The 25597-nt window shown below is 44.3% G+C and overlaps 1 protein-coding gene across 2 annotated transcripts in view; it reads left to right on the forward strand.

The window, feature by feature from the left end:
• LOC121672784 (membrane-associated phosphatidylinositol transfer protein 2-like) overlaps positions 1-25597 on the forward strand; it is a 91800-nt gene that overhangs the window by 29782 nt on the left and 36421 nt on the right. For both annotated transcript variants that reach the window (XM_042045635.1, XM_042045634.1), the window contains exon 2: positions 18222-18395. In XM_042045635.1, the coding sequence (XP_041901569.1) occupies positions 18318-18395 (78 nt within the window). In that variant the 5' untranslated portion in view covers positions 18222-18317. The remainder of the gene's footprint in view (positions 1-18221; positions 18396-25597) is intronic.

Raw genomic sequence — 25597 nt, forward strand, 5'->3', positions numbered from 1 at the left:
TAGGGAGATTTGCTCTGATTTGTAAAATAATAATTTCTCACTGGTTACTTCATGTAAACACTGATGGGGTTTTTTATGAATTGATTCTCTCACTGCCCCCTCCTCCCCCTGGGGAGAGATCTTTAGCAGCACATGGAAAATGTGACTGACCCTTAAAGGTCAGGTTCAGTCCACCCTTCTGCTTTTCATATCCCGCTTGTCAGACAATGCAACTTACTTGCTTTATCTCCTGTCCGGATCTGCTATTTTTTTCTGTATGTCTAATCTTTTTTCTATGTGTGAATTTTAAATAGAATTTCTATAAAATACGGTTGCAGTAGAGCTGTTCTCTGAACGTAATTTACTGTGCTTTATGGCTTCTGCGGATCTTTTTTTAGTTTCTTGCTACGGATGATATTGATTGGAGTACAGCATTTTTATGCAGCTGAATGGAAAGGTTATGCTCTTGCAGATTATGCTTTTTTTAAAAAGCTGTTTTACAGTAATAAACACATAGAGGCAGTGGTTACCAAAACTCTTTATTAAGTAGCTGTAAAACCTCTAACAAGATAAACCATTTAATGTATTGCCTTGTTAGTGTCTTTAGCCCTGCCTTTGATGGCGTGGTAGGTAGAGTATATATTTAGAAACTAATTCCAGAAAAAAACCCCATCCATCAGACTAAAGTATTTTTCAAGACCCAAAAAACAATCCTATTTTTTGTTTTTCCTAAGCAGAAAATCGTGTGCTTTGCATGAAAGATGCTGGTGGTAAAGCTTGGGCTTTCCAAATGGGAAAAACAGGGGCAATGGGCTCGTAACATCCCAGCCATCCCAGGAGAGTGAGATTCACGAGGCATTCCTGCTGGGATGGAGACTTGGATGAGCAGAAGAATGTTGGTGTCCAGATTCACTTGCAAACCTTCTGGATTTTGGGTTGGCTTTTACTTCTGGCTTTTGTAGTAGAGCGCAGTGTGCAGTCAATCGAGCTTAGCACCAGACACACTGTGGATGTTATTCCTCTGTCTGGAAGGTCTTTAGAGATGCATCAGACATCTCAGGGAATGATTCAGTTTGTAACAAACAGCCTCCTTCCATGCATGTTTTTGTCTCTCCTGGTAGAGCTGACTTGCTTCTGCCAAGCACTGGAATGTGACTGGTTTTCCAGAACATGAGCAGAGCATCCCGAGTGATTTAAAAAACCAGTGCTTAGCATTCCTGTCTTTTTTTTTTCCCTTTTCTTCTTTTTCTCTTTCCCTTTTTTGATGTCACACAAAAACACTTGTTTGGAGTAGGGAAGTGTGTCTAATGGAACATTTAACTTTTTAACTTTTTTTTTTTTCTGAAAGTGGCCAGTTGGCTCATTAGCTGACCATGTGTGCTCTTGGTAGCAATAGGGCGTTTTTTCTTGGAATTTTTTTTTTTCCTACAGGGATGTGTATTTGACTGAAAGAATCAGTTGCTTCTCTTGCACATCCCAATATTTATTTGCTTAACTGGTCCTGCTAAGGAGGAAAATGTATGTTCTGAAAGGCTTTACACACTCAAAGGAAACGTTTAGGAAGTTCCTTTGTTTCTAGTGACACTTAACTATAAGAACTGGCCCATAAGTAACAGGGAAGAAAGTTGCTTCTAGTACCCAACAGCTTTGTCCTCTGAAATACCACTACTGGGAATGTGTGGTTATTCCCATCAGGCAGCCTGAGGGATCTGAAAAAGAAAGTTTTATTGGTGTCAGTTGGGTGTTACCTGTGTTAGCCCTGAGTGCCTGAGCTGCTGGAGAGCTGAGGAGGAACTTTCAGATTTCAACATGTGTGTTTTATCTTGTCAGTTTTTTGAGGCTTTTCTCTTTTCCCACTGTGGTTTCTATGGGAATGTCACAAGTTTGGGTGGTGTGTGTAACCCTCCCAACTGCAGCACAGTCTGTCTCTATATTGCTTAACTTTTGGGGATTTTTTTGTGCTCGTTTCGTGCTGCAGGACAGGGGCAGAGGATGTTTGACATTAACTGTAGGGGTGCCAGTTTCAGGGATGGCAGTCAGAGAGATGATTTCTCTGTCCTCTGGAGGTGAAACAATTAAGTCAAAAAGCTGCACAAACCATTGTTTCCACACAGACTTGAGGATGGACCTTTACCATCCCCAGTCCCCTGGGGTGCAATGCAAGCTCAGAGAGGTCCCAGAGGTGGGAAGTTGGTTTGGGGAGTGAAGGAGGAGAGGGGCTTGTGTGGCTGACCTCAAGAAGGGCACTATTGAGTGAAAGGTTTGTCTCTACCACCTTTTTCAGAAGAACTGGTATGTGCTAAAACATCCGAGGGAACTGGGAGTGTTCCTAGCCCTGGGCACAGCACTACATGCATTTAAAAATAAAAACTGGTGACACTTGTTTCAGCTGTCCTTAGTGTGAATCAAAGCACTCCGGTTTCCAGTATTTCTCAGCACTGACAGCACCAGACTGGGCAGCAGAGATATTTTAGCCCTGCACACAGGATTAGTGGTGTCTTAGGGAGGAAAATGAAGCACCGTGTGTTCCTGCAAATGAGCAATTTACAGTTCACTGAAAAAAGTCTGGTACTGCCTGGCGGATGGTTCTGTGTGGTACAAGGCTTTTGATCTGGAAATCCTGTCAATCACCTGCAAGTTGAAGAGCTGGAAGAGGGTTGTGCTTGCTGGTAACTTTGTGCTCCTTTGCTGCACCGGCTCAGGGAGCTTCTTCCAAAGAGTGTTCAGTGCAGATTGTGTGAGTGTCTTTCAGTGTAAGAACCGAACTCCAAAGGTATAAAGGAATTTAGTTAACTAATCCCCATCCCTTCTTAGAATGTGATAACTTAAGCTTCGGTACTAGGGCACCCCAAACCCAAACAAGGGGCTCAGGTGGGATTTTTGAGTTGCCTGTGCAAATACCACACTGATGTTTTTCTCTGTTTTGAAAACCTCCTTATGCTGCATAGCTTTCTTCCTGGGTGCTCCCCTTGCCCTTGGTCTGGCAGCATTTCTGAAGGAAGAGGTGTTGGGCCACTCAGGGTGAAAGATGTAACAGGAACACAGTAAACCAGCCCTTTTGTCCTTGTGCTGCACCCAGTGCATGTTGGTTTGGGTGGAGGGACTGGAGGAACCTCTCCCAGGAGGGCTTTTGTAGCCAGTCACACCTTGAACCTTGCTGGAGGTGTGGATAAAACTGGAGCTATTAATGCAGGCTTTTACCACATCATCTTGGCAAACCATTTTCTCCAATAAATGTGACAGGCTGACCTGGTGCTTCCAGAGGAATTTGTCCCTGAATCCTGGAGGAGCTAAGGACTGGGAAGTGTTAGGGAGGCTGACACTGCTGTTTCGGAAATTCTGGAGGTGATTGCCGGGGAGAGGAATATGAGAAAATTACTCCTTCTCCTTCAGATGTGTGCAATTTGTAACTGTTTGGCTAATCTGATCATCTCATCTTGCCTGGGATGACAGATGGAACAGATAGCTGTGCTTTGCTCAGTCCTTTTGTGCTAAAGGAGCACATGACCTTATTTTGAAAGAGTAAACTTCTGCAGGAATAAATATTGTAAAGAGAAAAATGATGCTCTCTCTACTTTCCCCTATGACAGGCTTTAGAAACTTGTCCATTATTCTGTAAAACAGCGTAGTTACAATCCTGTCTGTCAGCATGGAACTGGAAAATATTTTCAGCTCAAAATAAACTCCACAAATAAAATAGCTTCCATGTGATCCCATATTCAGAGGAAAGCTCCTGGACTTTAGTCCTAAATAAAGATTCCGGCCAACTTTGGTGCTTTAAAGAACAGTTAGTGGTTGTCCTAAATTTGACCTTACCAGGTCCACTCTCCTGCATAGCCCTTTCCTTTGGTCAGGTCAACAGAGCAAGGTTCACATTGGTTTCTCTTTGTTACTGGTGCTTTCAGTTGCTTTGAGAGTGGCTTCAGTGGTGTGAAATGCAAGGAAAACATTCCAAAATGTAATCATTGAGCCATCACTTAGTTGGCAAGTCATTTTCAAAGCTTGCCATTGTCCTTTGGTCCTCTTTATCATTGCTGGGAAAAAACCTGTGCTTGAGAAGGCAATGATTTGCTTGGTTTTTGATACAGTCAGACCTATTTATTTTGTCAGTGGTAGATGCTTCTAATGTATTTAGCAGTAAATCATCCTGAAGCCAGGTCTCTGAACAGCTCTTGCTTGTGTTCTTTCCTCCTGATGGAGCTGTCGGGATGTTGTTGCTGAATGTGCAGAAGAGAATGGCCATTCTTCTTTCTCTTCTAATTTCAGAGATCAACAGGGATCAAGTGCATTGCATTTTTAGAAGTAGCAAATCTGGTTAGTTTGGAACTTGGAAGTTTTCTCTCCCATTAGCTAATTAGGACTATTATACTCTATTGTCATTATTGTCACTCAGGGTATTTTTGAGAATCAAGGGTGAAAAGTGACTGTATAAAATGAAACTCATCAACAAGGCTCCCTGAGCCTATTGTGAGTCACCCTCACTGATTTCAGTGACAAAAATAAATCTTCTGTTACAACTGTTGACTCCTGCAAGCCCTGCAGTTACTCATTGCAGGAGCTGGTGCTGGTTTGTGCCTTGGGAAGAGCCACTGTCACCAGCACGTGGCCAGGGAGGCATCTCACCCACATGTGGCTCCTGTCAGCCAGGCTCTTTTCCCTCCACCTCTAGCCTACGATAAATTGTTAAACTTTTACTACCTCTTGGATTGTTTTGATCTTTATCAATTTTATTAAAAATCCTGAAGCTGAATAGCGCTCTCCTGAGGAAGGAGGGGCAGCTGGTTGTTGGCAAAAGCTTGTGTTCTAGTGAGAGAACAGAGAGGATAAGGCCATGGATTTACATAATTATTGATGCCTTTTCTTTTTTTTTAAACTGAAAACATAAATTGCACACCTGAGCAGCTGAGATAATCTTCTAGCAGTGGTCTCTGTAATTAAAAAAAATTGTTAGCAGGTTGTCACTAGAAGTATAGATTGTTAGTGCTTCCATTGCTTACGCTTTGCTTTTCTTCCTTGTAATTATCGTGACTGGTATTTTTAGGGCAGCTTTGCAGCTTGTCTATTTTCTCCCAAGTTGGCTAAAAATGCTGGTCTCACGTGACACGATAAATATTCTCTTGGAAACTAATGCTGTATATATCCCGAACTTCCTGTTCTACTGATATCTGGATTAATTTCTTAAAATTGCAGGAGCTGGAGGAAAGGTGTCCCTTTTTATTGAAGCCTGGGCATGTGGCTGTTAATGGTCTTAAGAGTAGCTTGACTGGTCTTTGCAGATAAATCCTAGCCTGGAATGTTTTTGTTTGCTTTAACTTTTGAGTGGTACTAGCCTTAGCTGTAACCTCTTTCAGTTTCTGTTGTCTTTTAATAAGGACTTCCTAGAGCTTTGATCCTGCAGTGAAATCCATGCAGAATCCAGCTGTGGCTGCAGCAACGAGGCTGACACGGAGCACGGGGCTGCTGCTGTGCTGCTCAGACTTTCCCACTGGAATCACAGGGCTCTTCCTATTGATTTATTTAGTCGTAGGGCTACCCTTACAGGACCTTTACTGTGTCTCCTGTCTGTGTCTCCAGGACACCTGGGTGTACATTTCTCAGAGGTGTTGAGAACTGCACGCTGCTGGTGCCCAGGCCCAGGACTTGTCCCTGCTGTCCCTGTCTCAGCTCCCACCTGGAGCTCCTGGGCAGGTCTGTGGGGCCTCAGCATTGATTGAGGGCACCCACACAGAACAAGGTGTCTGCTTGTGTGTTACACGTGATAATGCTTAACCTGAAAACTCAAGGTTGCAGTGGGGAGCTTCTGGTAGAATTGTATATGCTCTTTTCAGTGACACACTCCATTTCCATGCAGGCTGTGAGAGGTGCTGGTGGGAAAAGGTATCATTTGTGAGCTCCTCCAGACAGGGTACAGTTCATGGATGAGCCTTGCCCTGCGTTTGGGCAGCGTTGTTTAGGTTGATCCCAAGGTTTGCAGCCTGGCTCTTGCAGGAGTTGACTGTGTGTGCTGTCACTGCTGGCATTGCTGGGAATGCAGCTTCCAAACACCCTCTGGAACCCGTGAGAGACCAAGGCACTGTTTGTGTTATTGATTTCTGGACTTCGCTGTCATTCAGGATTTTTGCTTACTGACAGAAGCAAAATAAAAGCAAATCTGTGGAAGAGCAGAAATGGAACTTTTAGGCTAATGAAGCTGTATTGTGTCTGACAAATGGGTGGCTAATCTGCTGGAGAAGGGGGAGGGTTGACTTTTAATGAGAAGTTATTACATGTTGAATAGCTGTTAAATTGCTGTATTAATAAAGTGGACAATCCTCTCTAGCTTGTCTCCTTAAAGTGTTCTTTGAATTGAGAACCCCCTTTAATCCATTCTTTTAAAAAATTAATTAACATTTTGAAAAACACTTCTTTGACTGTGGTGGCCTGGTTCAGATTAAATTGGGGTTATGTCATGACTGCTTCCTTATGTACTTTAGCTGTAATTTATGGACTCAGTGGATAACACTAACTTCATATATAAGAGCTTAACACTTCTGAGAACAAGACTAATGGGCTGATTTTTTTGGTCACAGCTTTGAATTGGCAGCAAACAGAAGAATAGAAATGAGATGAGAAAACAGGGTCTGGTGCCTGGACTGAGAACTTTGATATTATTTTCAGTTCAGCTCCTGATTGTTTTGACTGGGAGCCAGCATTTGCAGTGAATTTTAGACTAAACTGTCCAAACTTTAGTGTCCCTCAGATATTGCACTCCTTGTAGACTGCAGGTAGCTTTTATTGCACAGATTAATTGTCCTTTTCTTCATGCCATGTTGTGATCAAGCTGGAATGTTGAAGTCCTTTAGCTCCTCTGGTACACTTCGTGGATATGCCAAACCCTCCAGCTTTGGGTGGTTTTGGCTTCCCACCTGCCAGTTCTGGGGTTTCTGAGAGGGTGTTCCTCAGGGCATCCCTCAGGGCCAGCAGACACACGTGTGTGCTCTGGATGTGGCTGTCTAAGAAAGCCCAGCTCCTGAATCAGGTCACTGTTTACAAAGCAGATTTATGTCAGATATAAATACAGCTGTAATGCCCTTTAGCAAAGGGCATCTGGGGCTGTGCAGTGCTCCTGCAATCCGAGAGCTGACAGAGCTGGATCAGCCAGGATGGAGAAATTCCCAAGGTGTGAAACAACTGGCCAGACCACGGCAGGAGCTGTAGAGCCAGGACAGGGAACTGCACCGCTCAGTCAGAGCCATCCCTGAAATCTGAACCGAGGGGGCTGGACACTTTCTGCTCAGTGCTTTGCTTCCTCAGCTGCTGTCAGGCTGGAACAAGGTTTCCATCCTATGGTGCATCTCATGAAAAGGAAAATGTTGTGTCTGAACCCTTAGTGAACTTAATTTTGTAATGCTCTCTTATAAGGGACACCCCAAAAAAGAAGTGTCCCTTATAAAGGCCACCCCCTAAACAATTTGGATATTTGTTGGGGAAAAAAGGAAAAGTTTATTTGAATGGGTCTTGGAGGTCAAGAAACAAATTTTGTTACTTTTGTTTTAATGTACATTAAATTGCTTTCTTTTGATCCATCTGTGCAGTATGACACATTGTTGCAGGACACCCTGATGGACTTGTGAAACTGAATTTGTAGTTGGTGGAGGTGGTTGAAATCCCATTTAGTTTGAGGAATAAAACCACACAGAACTCCACAGGAGTCCTCAAGGAACATGAGAATTCTGCCCTTGGGAAAGCTCTCTGCTTGCTTTGTTGGGCTGAAACCACAATATGTGCTCTATGGCTGTTAAATGCTTTGATACATCCAGAAATTTTCTGTAGAAAAGAGAATTGTTTCCTGGAGAGAAGTCTGAGTGAAGCCAGATCTTGGCTTTCTGAAACCAGTGGCAGTGGGAACAGCTGTGGGAGGGGTTCAGCAAAATGGGTCACAACAAAAGGCTGAAGGATTTGCTTCAAAGTTTTGTCTTGTGGATTTGACAGCTGAAAAGTGAGTTTGGTTTGTGATGCCCAAGATATTAATGCAAAAATTGGGTTCAGAGCACAACTTAATTACATCTGAGAATATTTTCCCCAGCAAGGATTATTTGCATGGGGTTTTGGGGATACTGTTGTGAGAGTTTGAGCATCTTTTGATCTTGTCATTTGAAGAAATTTCCTTGCCATTTGAAGTAATAGGAGGTCTGTAGCCCTTCTAGAAGAGGGAGGGTGAGTGTTTGGTTGTGGCTACGCTGGTTTGAGTGTCACAGGCTGCCTGGGCAGCTCTGCCAGTCTTCATTCAAGTTACTGCATCAACCAAACCTGGACCTACTTTCCAGCAGGAAAAAGGCCTTTCTATGAGCGACAGGAGGTGGGGTGTGGTGTGTGCTGAGGACCTCTGGGCTCTTGGGGGAATTTGATATTTTCAAGAATCGTTTTATTTTCTGCAGAAATTACTGATAGCTTGAAAGGCAGTTGGTAAGAAGAAAAAAGAATTCTTCACTTTTTTTTTCCAGTGGACTTGTGCCGGTTATCAGGGAAGTTGAATTTGCTTGAGCTACCCCACTCCCTCCTCTATTTATAAAAAATTATTTTGTGGCAAAAGTTGGATCCAATCTTGAATCTGCTCTGTCACTGATTCTCTCTTGGATATTGGACCAGATAACTTTTCTCCCTATGTCTCAATTTCCCTGCAAATGAGGGATAATGATGGTTGTCCCTGAGGCCAGGGCAGAGCTTTAATGCATCCCTCAAGCACTGGGAGCTGCTGCAAGGATCACGGCTGGGCCCCAGCCAGGCACTCCTGCTCCTGTGGCTCTGCTCTGGGTGTGTGACTCAGAGAATGTTGTTTCCTCTTCTCTTGCCAGTACCTGCATTTGTCTCCTTAGGTACCACTCCTGCCCTTGGCTTGGGCAAATTCATCATTTATTAATATGTAGTTTCAGCTATATTTTAAGTGATCATAGTGTGTCCTTTGGGTTGTATTTTTTATGGAATGGGCAGAATGGGGAAGGAGTGTGTTGGGTTTTCCCAGAGCAGGTGAGAATTCGGGATGTGGATAGCACCTGGCAGTATCCCTGGGGGTCTCTTGTTGCCTGAGCTGGCCATTGGATCCTGGTTTGGAAGGGTGTGCAGAGGTCCTGGGTGTTGGGGAGGTGCAGCTGTGGCCCCAGTGCAGCAGCTGGATTTGGGGCAAAGCCGAGGGTCTGGTCCCATCGGCAGCCCCCCAGGGAGGAACCTGGAGCCGCATGTCCCACAGCCCTCGAGCTGGGACTGTCCAAGTGACTGGCAAAGCTTCGTCCTCCTTCAGACTTCTCAGAAAAGGGCAGGGGACAGAAATGGCCCAGCAATTTGTTACCCAGACTAAAGGAGAAATGGAACTGCTCTGGCACTTCGGCCTTCTCTGCCTCAGCTGGCAAAACTGCTCAGCTGGAAACACCCTGGAACCCTCTAAATGGTGTGGGTGGTATTTAGAGGCTGTGTGTTCCATGTTGTGGTTAGCATTAAGGATGATTTGCAAAAGCAGTAAGATGTGATGGTTTAAAAATGCACCATCACTCCATATGTGGGATGTGGAATGGTAGAAGGGAAGACATAACACCAGCCCAAAATGTGCTGAATAATGAACTGAAAGTGGTTATTGATTAGCTGTGCACTTTCATTACCCTGCTGCAGTCCGAGAGCAGTGAGTGATTCTTTTTTCTTTATTAAAAAAAAAAAAAAGAGAAAAGACTTTCAAAGGCACTTATGAAATATTTAGTGTAATTATTTCCAAGATCAAAACTCCAAAGAAATTACCCAGCCACAGAAACCTTGTTAATCTGTTGGTGTTATGGATGAAAGATGCAACAGAGATATTAAACATTTACTGCTCTTGTGCAAAATGGCCCTGTACTTTCTACCTCAATTGCACCATTATTCATCAGCCTTCACTGCTGTGTCTGTCTTGCTCCCCATGTAGGAATTTTAGGTGTCATTACAAGTTTCTTCTGATGGAGTGGGACTTATTTTCTTTATCCCCATTTTGCCTTTAGGCAAGGCTCAGCCTAATGAAACCAGTGTGAAGTATGACGGTGCTCTAACACTGCCTTTGCAACGGTATCGTGTTTTCCTCCATGAAATAGTCTTTTTAAACCAGCTTTGAATGCTCATTTCTTGTTCCACATGGTATTTGCATAAGCGAGGGAATAAAATGTTATTTCCGTCAGGACTGTAACTACTGAAAAAGTGGAGGAGCTGTTGATGACCCTTTTCAGTTTGAATAGGGAGTTACTAAGGAAGCAATCCAGGCTCTGTCCGATGTTGACTCAAATCCCAAAATTGCATTTTTGTGTCTCAAAAGCAGGTTTAGTGGATCTGCAAGTGTTTGGAGATAAAAATTCAAATTAACATTGAGAAATAGCCTAAAATGGGCTGTAGGTTGGAAAAGATGAGCATAAAGACCCATGAATCAGCTATAAAATGGGGAATGAATGCTGTGGTTGCCATCCAGGAGAGGTGGGATATGGCTGTAATGGGTTTGGGACTGAGTGGCTGTCAAGTGCCTTGTGCTATTGGCAAATACCATGCAGAGGGGTATGAACAAGAGTTACAGGAAAGACATGGAGCTTTGGACTTCACCCTCTCTGCTCTCAATTTTTTATTTTCGTGCTTAGCGACTGGTAAGATGAAGGAGTGGGAGTTTTCATGACTTTCTGCTCTTGATGTTTTAATAGAAAACTGTAATTTCCAGTGCAGCTACTGATGGAGAGAAAGGGAACAGGGATGGTGTGGACATGGACATTAAGAGCCTGGATGGATTTGTCATTGGGATTTTACTTCTTAATACAAGTGGAGCCTTGACCAGCTGGTGGGAGCTGCACCAAGCTCCGTTGTGCTCGCTTTTCTGAGTTCTGTCAGGAAGAGGGATTGTAGCACCTGGAGCTGGAAAGTGTAAATGCAATAACCTCCCAGGGAGGCTACCTGGGAAATTAGATATGTTTATTTATTTTTTTTTTAACTTGGCCTGCCTCCCATCTCCTTGCCACTGCTGCCCAGAGTGTGCAGGCTTCTGCTTGGCAGTGGCCCTTCAGTCTAATGGATGTGCCACCAACCAAAGAAAAATCCTGTCCATGCTGTTTGCCTGTGGCATTCCATAGATTTTTCTTTACAGTGGTTTAATGAGCTGCCAGCAATTTTCAGTCTGTTTTCAGCCAACACGCTGTACTTGCCACACTGTCAGTGCTGCTTTTATTTTTGTTTCCCTGTGTGTATATATATGTATGTCTATATATATGTGTGTCTATATATAAAATATATATTACATATCTATCTTGATGTATTTGTGTGCATAATGTTGGCCTGTTTTCACTGGATAATGTTGAGTCTTGGACTAAGAGCAACCCCATTAAAAGCAGGGTCTGCCCAGTTCCTTTAGCTCACCAGGCTCTGCAGCCTGGCCACAGGATGCTGGGGTTTGTGGCTGCTCTCCTCATGCAGTTTCACTTGGAAACGTTTAACCTTTAATGTCAGCGTTCTTTTTGATATTCATCTTTATCCTCAGTATCAGCAAAAGGATTAGAGGCTGGTTTGTCTTTCCCTCTGAACTCGTCTGTGGCTCCAGTGTGCTTATTAGTTCTTTTAATGGCTTCTTTATTAGTTCGTTATTGCATAACCTCCAGGCACGGCAGGACTTGAAATGTTAATTTTCCAACCAAAGTTCAGCTGATGGACTTCACCTGATCTCCTTGGAGTCAGTGTGTGCATGAGGAGGGCTGGCTGGCTTTGCACCACAGCATCATTTATAAAGCAGAAGGGAGGGAGTTAGTTTTTCCTCTCCCAGGTGTTAAAGGAGTAATAGGAATGGAAAGTACAAAAAACCAGCACAATATCCTAGAACGCTTAAGCAGAAGAGGTGGTGGGTATTGTGCACGCTTTGCTGTGGTGTTGCTTTCCCCTGTCCTTTCTCCTCATGTTGCTTCAAGCCAGTATTTGGCTGCCCAGTGAACTATAACAAGATTTAATAGCTCCAGTGTTGCTATATTGCATTTGGACCGCTTCCATCCTTCAGTTGTAATAAACGTCTGCTTTACAATGAGCTCTTAAATTCTATAAGTGACGTCAAATTGTATCTAATAATGGAAAAAAGATCAAGTACTGTAAGTGTGACTTGTTCGCCCTGTCTCACCGAGCAGTGTTTGTCCTCAGCCCCTTGCTGTGCTGCCTGCCTTCGAGAGCTCTGGAGCTTGCCCTACACCTGGCAAAAGCTGATTTCCACAAATGCTTGTGTTTTCCTTGTTCTCTTCCCCCTTCCTTGTCCCCTGGCTGTGTTGGAGGCAGTGGCCAGCCCCAGGGGCAGGCATGGGGAGCTCCAGCTGCTCCAGCGCTGGAAGGACTGCTGCAGTTTTGCGACGTGGGCACTTGTTCATTAGCTGCTGGTTCACTGTCAGATGGGATCTAAGCTCAGTCATGAAACTCGGATGTGCAAACATCTGCACTGTAATATTTCTCTGTGAAGATGTGACAGATGAGATGGGCGATTAAGATGAACGACCGCACTGAGAGTCATGCACTGACACAGTGGCCTTGGAGCTGAGAGCCTGTGAACTGTGCACTTTTAAGGAGCTTTAACTTTTGATCCATTTTTTTTTTCTCCCCAGGCCTGATGAATTTTTAAATCTGCTTAGCTGTCAGTGAGCAGGTACGGCCCACACTATGAAAACTGAAAACTGCTGATTTTAAAAAGCTTGTTCTGTCTCTTCAGTTTAGTGCATGTGTGTGAGAGAGAGACAGTTTTGAGAGTAGTGATGAGTGTTTGTGGCCACAAAGCTACTAAATAGAAATGTTGAGGCTTTTTAACCTTTTGGTGTAGACATGGCTTGAAACAGTCCCACTGGAGAGATCACTTTGGTGGGGTTGGGAGAGGAGGGGAGAGAAGGGAAAGGTAAAATATGAGCACTCATTATTCATCTCCTTGGAAAAGCTTCATAAACTGTGTTTTCCCCTGACCTTTACAGAGTGGTGGTCAGTCATGAGAGATTCACAGTGACACTTAGGCTCCAGCCTAGAGTGTGCTAAGCACTCACAAACCAAGAAGTTCCTCTCTGTCTTGTGGTCCTTCCCATGGAGCTGGCAGCGGGATGTGGGCAGGCCAATTGTGAGGCCGTGCCGGTCCCTGTGATGGATCTCAGGCTGAGTGTGCCACAGCCTCTGGAGAGGGTTGGGCTGAGCAAGGTTTGACAGCCAAGCTCTGTAGATGCTCCTGGAAAGCTCCTGAGAGGCAGGGACACCGTGGACAACCAGGATCAGAGTGACGGGGAATGGTCTTTGCAGCAGTGTCACTCTGGAGAGATAAAGCTGAGCAAGACTGCTCTGGGCCAGGAGGGAAACTGCTGCATTAATCAAGGTGTGAGCACCGAGGCTGCCTTTGAAAACTGCTGACTTAGGCCTTGGGAATCTGTTTCCCATTTATGCTGCTGCTTCTGAAGGCATAAATAAATCCAAGCACAGTAAGTATGCAGCGCTTCCAGTCGTGGGAGAGCACTGTGTCCTCCTCCAGGGAACTCTGCGGGAGAGGGAAGGTGGCCAGGCTGCTAAGCCTGGCGTTGCTTCCCGAAGTCCAAGTGTTGGATACACTTGGGATCAATGCTAACATCTCTTTGATATCACTTCCTTCAAGGAAGCATCTTCTTGGGGAATAAAGGCGATGTAGAGAACCTAAGGAAGGTCTTTAGGGAGGTAGGTGAGGTCTCCAGGTAATGCCTTCACTCATCCTTTTGCCATTACGGGTTTGGCTTGGTTTTCTTATGGTTGTTTCTCTTAATTATCTTTAATTTCTTGATGATGTAAAAATATTACAAGGAAAATTGTTCAATAGCTGAGTCAAAGATACCAATCCTTAGCTCGCAAGTGTGCTCTTTCATAAAGGAGACTTTTCTCAGCTTCTACAGACACCACAGCCCTGAGCAGGCAGTGGTTGATCAGAACCTGAGACCTGGGGCTGGGACCTGCCTCTGCCACCGGCTGCTGTGTGAGTCTCCGTGATGGGCTTTCCTTTTAACTTTATAAAAGCATAAAATGAACCTCCTGTGTGAAGCTCATTATAGTTGCTCTCTGTGTCTGGGGCCATTTTTTCTCTGTTGAAAAAGGGATGCAGCAACCATGGCCCGAGGTGGGTTCCTCCTGCTGGGGCATTTGTTGCTCACTGCAGCCCTGAAAAGCCTCTGCTCAGCAGCCTGAGCACGGAAAATGTGAGCTGGTCAAAAATTAGTCATTAAGGTGACAGCTGGGAACAGAGTCATAACAGCCCTTTTGTAGCCTGAACCCACGGTGTGAGTGGTTCTCCTGTCCTGAACCCGCAGAAGAGCCGGGATTTCTGCTGCCACACTCAGTTTCCATCCCCTCAGGGCCAGCCTGGGAACCCTGGCTGGGATTTCACCTCCAGCACTCCAGAAGCACAGTTGAACCACCCCGTCACACCCTGATTCTTACTCCTTAATTACGAGCTGTCAGTTGTTATCAGTCCTTTGCTACCTCCTTTAGTACCAGGGAGGTTGCCCTGACTTCCCAAAGCGAACACCAAGTTCATGGGTTAAACAAGAGGTTCTGCTGGGTCTCTTGGTCTGTTCAGCTTCTGCAGATCCAGATAATCCTCCCCTGATTTTAAAGCACGGGCACTTTTTTTAGGGAGTTTGTTGTTGTGAGGGAGACTGTTAAAATTGGAAGTAAATGCAGCAGGCTGTGCGTGAGCCTTCAGACAGCCTGGAGCAATGGCTCAGAGGTGGACCTGACTCATCGCAGCAGGATATTGACTCTGCAGCATAATTATGATGCTTTGAGAACCTGATTTTAAAATAATTGAGGTATAAAATTATGCGCCTGGCTTGCACAGTTACTACAGCTCTGGGTATAAATTGAATAACGGGCTGTACAAATGTGCCACTTGGCTATAGCAGGAATAGCAGCGAGTCTGGAAATGTCCTGCGTCACCGCTGTTTTCCTCTTGCTGGGAAGCTGGCTGCAGGCTGAGGTCTGCAAACAGCCTCTGGATCTTCCACTTGTGCAGCCACAGGGGTTTGGCAAATCCAGAGGAAGTCCAGCTTGGTGCCGCTGAAATCCAGTGGTGAAACCCTGGCTGTTTGCTAATCCCGGCACGTGGAGCATCTCAAACACCTCTGGCTGTAGCAATGGGCTGGGTGCAGACAAGTGCCATGGATGCAGCTGGGGTTTTGACACCCGTTTTCCAGAGCTGTGTGGTGGCTCCCCTGCTTCCAGAAGTGCTTTTTCCTTCTCTCCCATCATTTCTGCAGACGAACTTCTGTGTTTGGTTTGGACAATACAATGAGGGGTCTTGATGAGCTTTAATTCTCTATAAAATCCCAAGATTTTGGAAGGAGGCCGCTCTTCTCAGTGAGTTGTCTGAAAGAGCCATTTTGTCACCTCTGTTCCACCTGGAATGGTGTTCCCCCGGATTTGAATTTGGTGAAATCCTATGTTTGTATTTTGTGGTTTAATACCTGGGCTCCATGGCTCTTGGAAGGCTTGGAACAGGTTATTTTCAACTCAAAGACAACCCAAACTGCAAACTTACCTCGATTTTCTTTTTTTTTTTTTTTTTTTTTGGCCAGTCAAGCTAAAAACCAGGCAAACAAGTCAGGTTTGTTCTCTTTGTGCCTCCTTCAGTGTCAGGCTGCTGATCCCAGGTGCTTTTCCCTTGGTATGAGGTTGGGATTTGCTCCTTGGTGTTGCCCAGTGTGTTTCTGGGGTTGTTTTCTACCCAGCTTTTGGGGGCTAGCAGCAGTAGCTGGAGTGGGTCGCTGCTGGAGGAGGTTTCCAGTGGGTACATAAGCAGGATCTGCTGCAGCCTGCAGACCTGCAGACTGAGCCCAAACACTGCTTTTTAATCATTGGCCACAGGGAAGGAGAAATCTGATGGGGAACTTCCCACTGAACCCTCAGCTCCCATAAAAGCTGAGCAGGAAGCTGGAGCAGGAGCCAGTGCTGTGACCAGACAGGCTTCTCATGCCAAGGCTGCTGCTGCACCTGCTTGGGGCCAAAATGTTGGGGTTTTTAGTCTGTAATAAAATAAACCCTCTTGTGTCTCAGCCATCTGAATTATTACCTGACTGGCACTTCATTATAAAACACATTTTTTCCATGTTGGTACTTGTTTCTTGCCATTTTACTGCTTTTTAGGTTTTATTTTTTGTTTTATTCATCTCTTCCAGTCGATAGAAATACCCTGGTTTTAGCAAGCAGCAAGTGCAGACATGACTGATGTCCTTATGATGGAGCAGAACCACTTTCAGAGCATTTGGGGAACAGGGGGAGAAGCTTTTAAATCTAATTTTCAAAGATCTCTAAAGCACAACAAACTGCTCAAGACGTGTAGCTCCCACTGCCATTAGCTCCAAGAGTTGAGATCCTGGAGCTGCACCATTGCAAATCTGGTGCTTGAGATCCATCCTGTGGTGGTAACTGTTGTTCTTTGCCATGACACTAATTAAAAACCACTTAATGAGATTATCTCCACCTGTTCTGGAGGATTAGTTTGATGGAGGAAATCATGCACGTGCGTGTGGATGCACACACTTCTGTGCATAGCTTGGCAGTGTAGGGAAGCAGAGTTTTCCCAGAATTATTCTCTGTAGGCTTTGCCATAGTTGAGACTTTTTTATCCTCCCCTCCACGCACACAGATTGCTCTGACAGCAATAAAATGCGGCAGAGAATTGAATTTGGAAATAAATTGTTTAGATGATGCAGCACCAGACAGATCACTATTCCAGAAGAGTCGGTCCGGGGTGGATTTGCTTTAGTGCTGGATTAGAAATGTGGCAGTCACAGGGAGGCGAGCTGGGGGCACCATGGCACGGGGCTGGGTGTGCCTGGGCCAGTGAGCCCTGGGCCGTGTCCCCTGGGCAGTGTCCCCTGGGCAGTGTCCCCGTGTATGCTCGGCACTGGGGCAGCTCTGGCAGAGATGTCACAGTAAACCTGGGCTATAAATACTGAATGTTGTCCCTGGTTGCTCTGTGACCATGGGCATGTGTTTGAACCTCTCTAAACCTTGTAAAAGTTTGGTGAAGTGTTGTGCAAACACCAACTGGCACTAAGGGCTGTTGATAGTGGTGCGGTTTCCTGGTTCCCGCATCATGGTTTAATCCACAAGATAAATTGGTTGGGTTTATTCTGTTGGTTGTTTTCACCAGTCACAGGGTTTGGGGCTGGTTTGGCTCCAGCAGCTCTCTCTGAAGACATCCAATAAGCAGGCACAGCAGGAAAGGTGGATTTTGGTGACAAGAAGGAACCAAGTGAATGGTTTGTGTGCTGTGAGAGCCGTCACCAGATCCTGCCACAGCTGACTTGGGCTGATAACAGACTTTGCTTCTTGTGTCCTCTTTTCATCACCATTCATCCTTTTATTTCCCCCTTCCTTACATAAAGTTATTGTCTTTATCCACAGTCCATAGAGGTTATTAAAGATATTTGAAGAGTTCCTGCTTTGACCTGTGGTGTAGCAAATGCTATATTCCCTGAATTCTTAACCAGTAATTCTGTTACAGTGCCTTGAGGTGGGGTAGGATGGGATTTTTCTCTGTTGCAGTTTGATCTTTGACTGTATTCTCATACAGTGGGAGTGTAAAAATGAGCCTGACATTGACAGAAGTGACAGGAGGATCTTGCCAGACTGCTTTGGAGGTGCAAGAGAAGGGGTCCTACCAAGAAAATAATTCAGAATAAAGCAGGGAAGAAAAGTACGTTTGTACTGTCTTTATTCTTAGAATCCAAAGATCTTTCTTCATCATGTTGTTACTGAGGGCTGAGGAAGTCTAATTATTGCCTTTTCTTGTTGCTAAATGCTTTTGAGAGGATAAAACCTGATGCCTTTGAGTGGATGCATCTCTGGTGTGTTGCTGACACTGGAGAGAGACTTTATTGTGGGCAGCAGCAGATTCATTTGGGCCTATTCATTTGGAGCTTTTGTCACATCCCTTCCGTGGAGATGCTGTTGCATATGAAAGTCTGATTGATACAGTGGCAAAGGTCACGAGGGTAAAAGCTTTGATGGCATCCCCTGAAGCAACTCAAAATTCTTGGGAAGGATTCTGTTCAGTTTGATACCAAAGGTCTGGTAGCACTCCAGGGATTCTTCTCTCTGCTATTAGGCTTATAGCTATTACAAAAATTAATGTTTGTCTGTTGGTTTTTTTTATTTTTTCTAAATAGGATGTTCTGCCATAAGAATGGAAAATAACCACTTCTCTCTTTTCCCCCTCCCTCCCTTTCTCTCTGTTTCAGGGATCCTCGATGCATTTCCTTGCCATTATTTAAGGAGCCTTTACTAAAAGCTTTTGGATTGTGTTTTTGAGCAGAGAAGAGATTTTTGTATCCAAAATGCTCATAAAGGAATATCGTATTCCTCTTCCAATGAGCGTGGAAGAATATCGCATCGCCCAGCTCTACATGATACAGGTCAGGAACATTCTGGTCCCTGCAGGGCCCTGGGGGGCTCTGGGTGGGGTGGGGGAGAATTGCTGCAGGATTGGGTGTTTTAAATTTGGGTTTTGCTGTTTGCTTATAAAGGAGAAGCAGGGAAAGTAACACAGATTTCAATTTCTGACCTGCTTCCTCTTCTCCTTAAATTGGAGAACCTCTGTTTGACCTACCTGGGGAAACAGCAACTTATTCCTGTGGAAACACTCAGCCCACCTGTGTGGGTACCTACTGGAAGGGATCAAGCTGTAGGGCATAAACAGCCACTGCTTCCCAGGTGGGCTGTGGTTGCTGGTCATGCCAGTTCCAGTTGCAAACTAAATTCTGTTCTTTTCTTGGGAAGCAACAGTTGAATATAAATTAGAGAGGGTAAACCAAAGGTGTAACTTGGAATTAAGGGAGGGAAAAAATTAAATGTAATATATCTGGTGGAACAGATACTAATCAGTTTAGGCATAAAATGTAGATTATTTTTAATAGGCTTCTGAATACTGATGGGAATTTTTGTGGAATTCCCTGTCTGCAGTAAAGCAGTTAATTAAAATGTTGGGGTTTTGTAACTGAAATCCCCTGTGCCCATATTCTCCCAGTGTTTGAAATTCAACCAGGAGCAGTTATAAAAGGAAATGAATCTGAAGTGTTATTTCATTGTCCCATGCTTTAAATAAAATGTAATTTTGCTCATCCAGCAAAACACACATCTCATACTGAGCTTGCAGGAGAACTTTGCTTTCTGAAGCAGGATGAAGCGATGCTAGAAAAACCTGCTTTGGCTTAAAACCCAGAGTAAATTAAGGGGAAAAAGCAAACCCCCCAAAGCAAAAGGACAACTCCCCCATTTCTTGCCTGACCACCCAGCCGTGTTCCTTAAGGACTCGTGCACTTGGGCTTGACTGTTAATAGAATGGATGGTTTGTATTTTCCAGTAATAACGCTCAAATTCCTTTTTCTGACACAAATGTGTGTTTAACCTAAATCTTGGCATAAACAGGTAAACATTTTTCTTAGGTGCCTTCATTTTTCTATACCTTTTACTGATGCTGTAGCTGCTTTGAATATTGGTACAATTATATTGTTAACAACTTTGTCTTCCTAATTTGTCTCAGCTGCTTTGCATGAAGAGCTGGTGGATGGCAGCAGAGTATTATCTGTGCAGAGCTTGTCAGTGAGCAGCAGAGCATAGGGGAGAGTGATCTGATTAGGAAGGAGGAGCCCACCTGATTCAACAGAGGATGAATCCTTAATGGAGGAGTGTCTGTGGGGCCTCTGGGAATTCTGGAGGACTTGGTCAGGGAGGAGGATTTGCTTTTTGATCTCAGAAGTTAAATTGCTGATTTTTATTTCCTTAATGCAGAACACTGGGTTCTGCTTTGTTACTTGACAGGGATTTTGGCTGTATCTTAACATCAAAAGGACCTGAGAAGCTATTAGGGTTTCATGCGAGGGGAAGTTCACCAGCACAGGAAACTGCTTGAGAAATTACATCTCCAAATTGCCATCCAGCCCTGCTTTAATTTTCTACTGCATTGACAGGCAGCAGAGTAAGGTTTCCTCTCAGATCAGGTGTCAAGTCAGGTTTCTGATCTCCCTCCACCCTCCTGGAGCAGGGGGCTAAGCTGGAAATGCTGCATGGAGCCCAAGGTCTGGGGGAGCTGGAGGAGTGCATGACAAGCAAGGGACTTCGCTGTGTTACTTGTACAAGTAGTGCAAGAGGAAAAGTTAGCTGTGCTTTTCCTTGAGAATACTAGTTTCAGCTCAAGTTTGAAAATAACAAAAAACAATAACAAAACAAGAAAGACCACTTAGGGTAGAGTTCATAGTTTGGTAGCGATTTGCTTCAATTGTTCCTGAAGTTGGTGGAAAGATTCCTGCTGGCTTCAATGTGAGCTTTTCCTAGACCAGGATATCAAATGTTCTTTTTCTTCAGTTTGACTTAAAAGTGGAGGTTTTGTCTTTGAGACAGGCACTGGGGAAGGAGCAGTGGGGAGCGTGACTTCCATCCTTTTCAGAGAATGAGAAAGTGCTTCATGTCTGTCCTTTTATTTTTCCTCTGAAACGCCTGAAGAGGCCACAGGAAAAGTAAGTTCTGTGTGTTGAGCCCCCTTATGGGTACAAGCTGAGATATCTGTGCAAAGCAGCAGTGAAGAGGCATTTCTGAGAAATTTGTGGCTGAAATATAGAACAGAATGTTTTGAAGTAGTTCCTGGGAAGAGAAGCGATTTTTAAAAGCAAAAGGTTAATTTCTAAGACATTTGTCATGTACAGAATGGTGGTGTTATTGCTGGAGGCACCAGGCAGCCAAGTCCTGTGAGAAGCACTTCTCCAGCAGTGGAAAAGGAGATGTCATGATCGTTCCTCAAGGGTTTTAGGGAGCCTCAAGCACATGTTTGAAGTTGATCACTCGTTTACCTTCAAGCTCATGAGTGAAAATTCCTGTTAAATTCCAAACCAGTTGGTACAAAGCTGCCTATTTTTTTGCCTGGGTATAAATTTTCCTAGACTTCAGCATTGTCCAAATGGAAGTTTTCCAAAAGGCCCTTCTCCCCTGAGCCCTTGTGGTAGAAGTGGTGCTTCAAAGCCATGTGGAGAGGGATGTTCAGGCTCAAGCTGTAGTACTGTCATCACTTTTCAAAGGCTTTTTCATGCAGATTTTTTGCTTTGCAGTGGAAGGGTCAATCATCTGTTTTCATGAGAAAACAACCCCTTCTTCTTAGAAGTCTTAACAAAAATTTCCACCAGATTTGATGTAAGCAGCATCATGCCCAAGTAGCAAAGGATCCTTCCATTAAATGGGAACAGGCTGTTCTCATATTTGCTGTGTTTACTGGATGGGAGAATTAAAATTGTGCAGTATATAATCCACATCTCTCTTGGTTCTCTGCGCCACTGGGCAGGTGAGATGTGCAATAAATCATTGTGTGCATGCCCGTGTTGCTCTGTAATTCCTCTTATAACTACAAGTTCTCCAGGCTGGTGTATAAAGCTGTGAAAACTGAGATGCGTGGCCTGCTGCTTTGCTTTTTAATTTTTTTTTTTTGAATTTGAGGTGAGAGAGCAAAAAGTCTCCTAAGTTGCTTTCTGCTGGCTTCTGAAATATTATCTACAGTCAGTGGTTTCAGTACTTTAAGTAGCACTTAAATTCTTCCCTAAATAAGTTAATTTTACATTACAGCAAGGACTTAATGTACCCTCGACTTGCTTGAAGCCTAGCAGATCTGAACTGAATTGTTTTTCTCTATTAAATTTCAGACTTTCAATATCCTTCCATGGGAAACCTCTCACACAGCGTTGTCAGCCTCTCCAGGTTGGGAGCGCTTGCTCCAGGGAAGTTGGGTTTAGCTTTTCCAAAAGCACAAGGCCTTTTTGCATCATTGCTGAGTTTTTGTCTCTTTTGACATCCAAATTAAAACATGCTCATTTTTATATCTGAGCTGAGAAGCAGTGATCTTCCTTCCTGCTGTGACCTGGTTTTGTTCTGGTGCATAAAACAGGCAAAATATTTCAAAACAGTGAAATCATTCTTTGTACCTCTATTCATGTAACGTTTTCCTGAAATCTGTGTGCACATTTAAAAGCCAGCCCTGCTTCCAAGGGTGAGAGATTTCTCAATGAACTCGATAGCTGTCCATGGAAGTGGGAGAGCTGTGGTTTGATCTGGGGAAGCTGCAGGCTCCTGCCCTAAAGTAAGCAGAGAGGAACTGGAGATGAGCACTGGAATGAGTTCCATGAAGCACAAACTGTTTATGGGGGGAACAACTGTAACCATCTGTAGGAACTTGTTTTTTCCTGCAGAAGTTTTGAGCCAAGGACTCTGTCCTGGATGTCTTCTCAGAGCCTGCACATCACATCCAGTGCGTGTGTGCTATTTCAGTCTCTGCGAGGTGAATCCTGTTGGGCACAAAGGGATCTGTGTTACACATTAGAGAGATGTTATTAAAGGGTCTCTTAATTCTTCCCCTCCTGAGTCCTGCATATTTTTGTCTCAACAGCAATCCTTTCCTGGAACACTGGCATCCTTTCCTTGCATGTTCAGGGAGCCTTCCTTTCTGTACACCTCCTCCTCACCCCAGAAACTATGCACACATTAGCGTAAAGTCTCTGTTTCATAAAAGCTTGGAATACGAGCCCTGAATGCATTTGTCAGGATGTTATTAGCCAAAGGTCAGTCCTTTTATCATCTTAATAATGTTCATTACAGTGCTTCCATATGCCATGAGATTCCGAGAGACTGCTGCCCTTCTGACCCTTTCATAAGACAAGAGAATTCCTCTTGTTATTAAAACTTATTTTTATATCAGTGTGCTCAGCTTTCTTGTCTGTTGTAAATAACTCTGGTCCTCATTTTGTCCACACAGATTTCTCTGGGTATTTGTGACCTTCCTCCAAAAATAGTTGCTTTAAAAATATTCTTCTGCTGGACCTAGTGATTACCTTTTGAGGATGGGACTTATTTTAAGGTGCAGCATCATCCTTCCCAGTTAGTAGCGTTAATACTTCGTCGTTCATCACTTTGAGGGTCCATGACTGGGAAAGGCCTCTGGCCCTGTTTGAGGCACCTCCTGGATGATAACCCATCTGCTCAACACTGCCTGCTGAACTCAGGCAGGATCCAGGGAATTGAGGGCTTCCCTCATGTTTTAACATGAGCCTCTCCTCTACAGTCCTGCAGGGCTTTGCATTTATTGCCTTCCCTGAAAAATCAAAGTGTGTTCCAAACATCTGCAGTGTGCTGTACTCTCCTGTTCTGACTGCTGATGGAGTATTCTGAGTCACTTTCCTCCTTTCTGGAGGATCATGGTTTGTCCATCGTCTCAGTTTCCAGGCACCTGGACTGTCCTATTTTCCCCTTCATTTCCATGTAGCTCTCAGGAAGCATCTTGGAGAACAGACTTAAAACTCTACTTGGTGGTGGTGGTAATTCTTGAGGCCCTGTCGTGATACCCAGGTGCACAAGTCGTGTCCCTTAAACCCTCAGCTCCACTTGGCAGTTGCCAGCAGGCTCAGCAGATGGTGAAGGACTCATTGAGTAGGGGAAGGCAAACTAACCCTTCATTGCTGGACACTGAAGAACTGGATGGCTGATTATTTTTGTTCTGCATGCAGATGCCTTGGCCATCTGCACAGACAGACATTCATGCTTCAATTTTAAAGCAGGTGATGCTGCTGATGGCTCCAGAGACCCTGGAAGGCTCACAAGTCTAAAAGCAAAACCCGGTTTGAAGCTTTTCCCCTGATTGCTGTGCTGCAGCCTTAAAACCTGTGGCTCCTGTATTCTCTCTTCTTCCTCTGGTTTTCATAACCTTTTCTTTGTGATCATGAGGATTTTCATCCTTCTGGAGGAGGAAAGTAAGGCACTTGCAGATGTTTAGTTTTGAGGACAAGGGTGGGTGGTACAGTTAGGTTTGGTGGGAGCAGACCTGGGGTCTCATTTGCACAGGTGACAGTGACACCCATACAGCTTATCACTTTGGGAAAACATACAGAAGGAGCAAACACCTTTACATCTACTTTTTCTTGTTTTGTCTTATATTGTGTGTTTCCATACGATATTCCAAAAAAGATTGATTTTATGGTAGTGAACTTGTTGCCTTGACAGCTCACATGTGCTCTTTTTCTCTTAACAAAGGTGAATGAAGCTGAGATAATGTTATAACACAGACAATTTTAAACTTCAGATTTGCACTGATTTTAATGTAGGATGCAGCACTGCCAATCCTACTGAGCTTGCTGACTGTCAAAAATCATTTTCCTTCTGTATTTTTATATTCTTATGAAAGAAGGACTAAAATGTTGACCGGGATTAGGTTCTCATTTTTTCAAATACCTGAAGCCAAGTAATGAATTAAGTATCAGGAAGACTCTGGGGATTTCTTTAAGCCAGTCCTGCAGTATTTTAGCACACAGCCCATTGTTAGTAAACAACTGCATTGGGTTCCTAAAGTATAAGGGATGTAGTCAGAGGATTAGAATTGATCCAGAGCATCCCAAGTTGAAATCTTGTCTCTGACTCACAGTATAGTAATGGACAACTTGCTTTGCCTCCCTTTAAACCAGGAACAGTAATTCTTACAGACAGTGTCTGTGGAATAGTTAATGCAGTGAAAAATCAGTTTAAAGATGCGCAAGGAAATACTTAGAGTAGATGAAATACTGAGCTGGAAGTGCAGTAGACATTTTGAAAGATGGGGCATGTGGGGTAAACAAGTTTGAGGTATCTCCATAATAAAGTGATCCCTAATTCATGTGCCTCTGGCACATCCAGCCCTGGCTCTAAAGGAGTATGACTGGGCATCTTTGTAAGGCAAAGTGATTAATGAGTGGCCATGAGAAAGGTTCTCTTAATGCTGTAAATTTTTTATAACCCTGCACAATTGATTGTCCCCAAAATATCCTGGTTTTGTACAAGCAGCTTCATTAATATCTAGCCCTGATTCTAAATAATGCAGTGCCTACAACGCTTGTACAAAGTGATGTTGCTCGTGTTTCTGCTCTGCCTCGTGGGACATGACACTGACAGCCCAGGCTGCCTTCAGCTTTTAGGGCTTTTTAAAAAAATAAAAAATGTGTTCCATTACAAGAGAAGCATCCAGGAGTGCTGGTGCTGCAGATGCAGCACAGGTAATGTGTGTGTGCCTGGGTGAGAGTGGTCCCTTCCTCAGGGCCTCCTGCACGCCCAGCTTGGCTGGTGCAGCTCTCCATGTGCCTCTCCCTCACACGAAGACCCTTCTTGGGTGACATCTCCTTGTGTGCTTGACGTCTCCTTGGAAGCAGCGTAGAGAGTGGTTACAGGCCTGTGTGGTAGTCCCAATTCTTGCTTAGTAAACTTGAGGGAAGATTCCCCCCATAAAATCCCTGCCAGAGCAGGAGTGATCAGGTGGCATCTCTCTGCAGAGCTGGGAAGGACCCAAAAGGTCCTGGAAGTTGCAGCTGATTAGTGCTGGATTGGGAAAGGTAGATGGTAACTACTTTATGGTTACTATCAGAAGTCATGTTCAGCTGTTGAGGCATCAGTGTTTGGGGACAGTGCAGTGCCTGGCTGGAACAAAGCACTGCATATTGCCCAGCCATTGAGCAAACCTAGAAGGGGGATGTTTAAAACAGCTGCTCTTTTGCCTTCATTAATGAAGCCGTTGATGAGGAACAGATTTCTTTCCCCTCTCCCCTGGGTTTCAGGTCATTCC

Source organism: Corvus kubaryi, unplaced genomic scaffold, assembly GCF_017639235.1.
Source record: "Corvus kubaryi isolate FWS band 111438036 unplaced genomic scaffold, C.kubaryi_AGA036_p1.0 64961, whole genome shotgun sequence".
Lineage (NCBI taxonomy): Eukaryota > Metazoa > Chordata > Aves > Passeriformes > Corvidae > Corvus > Corvus kubaryi.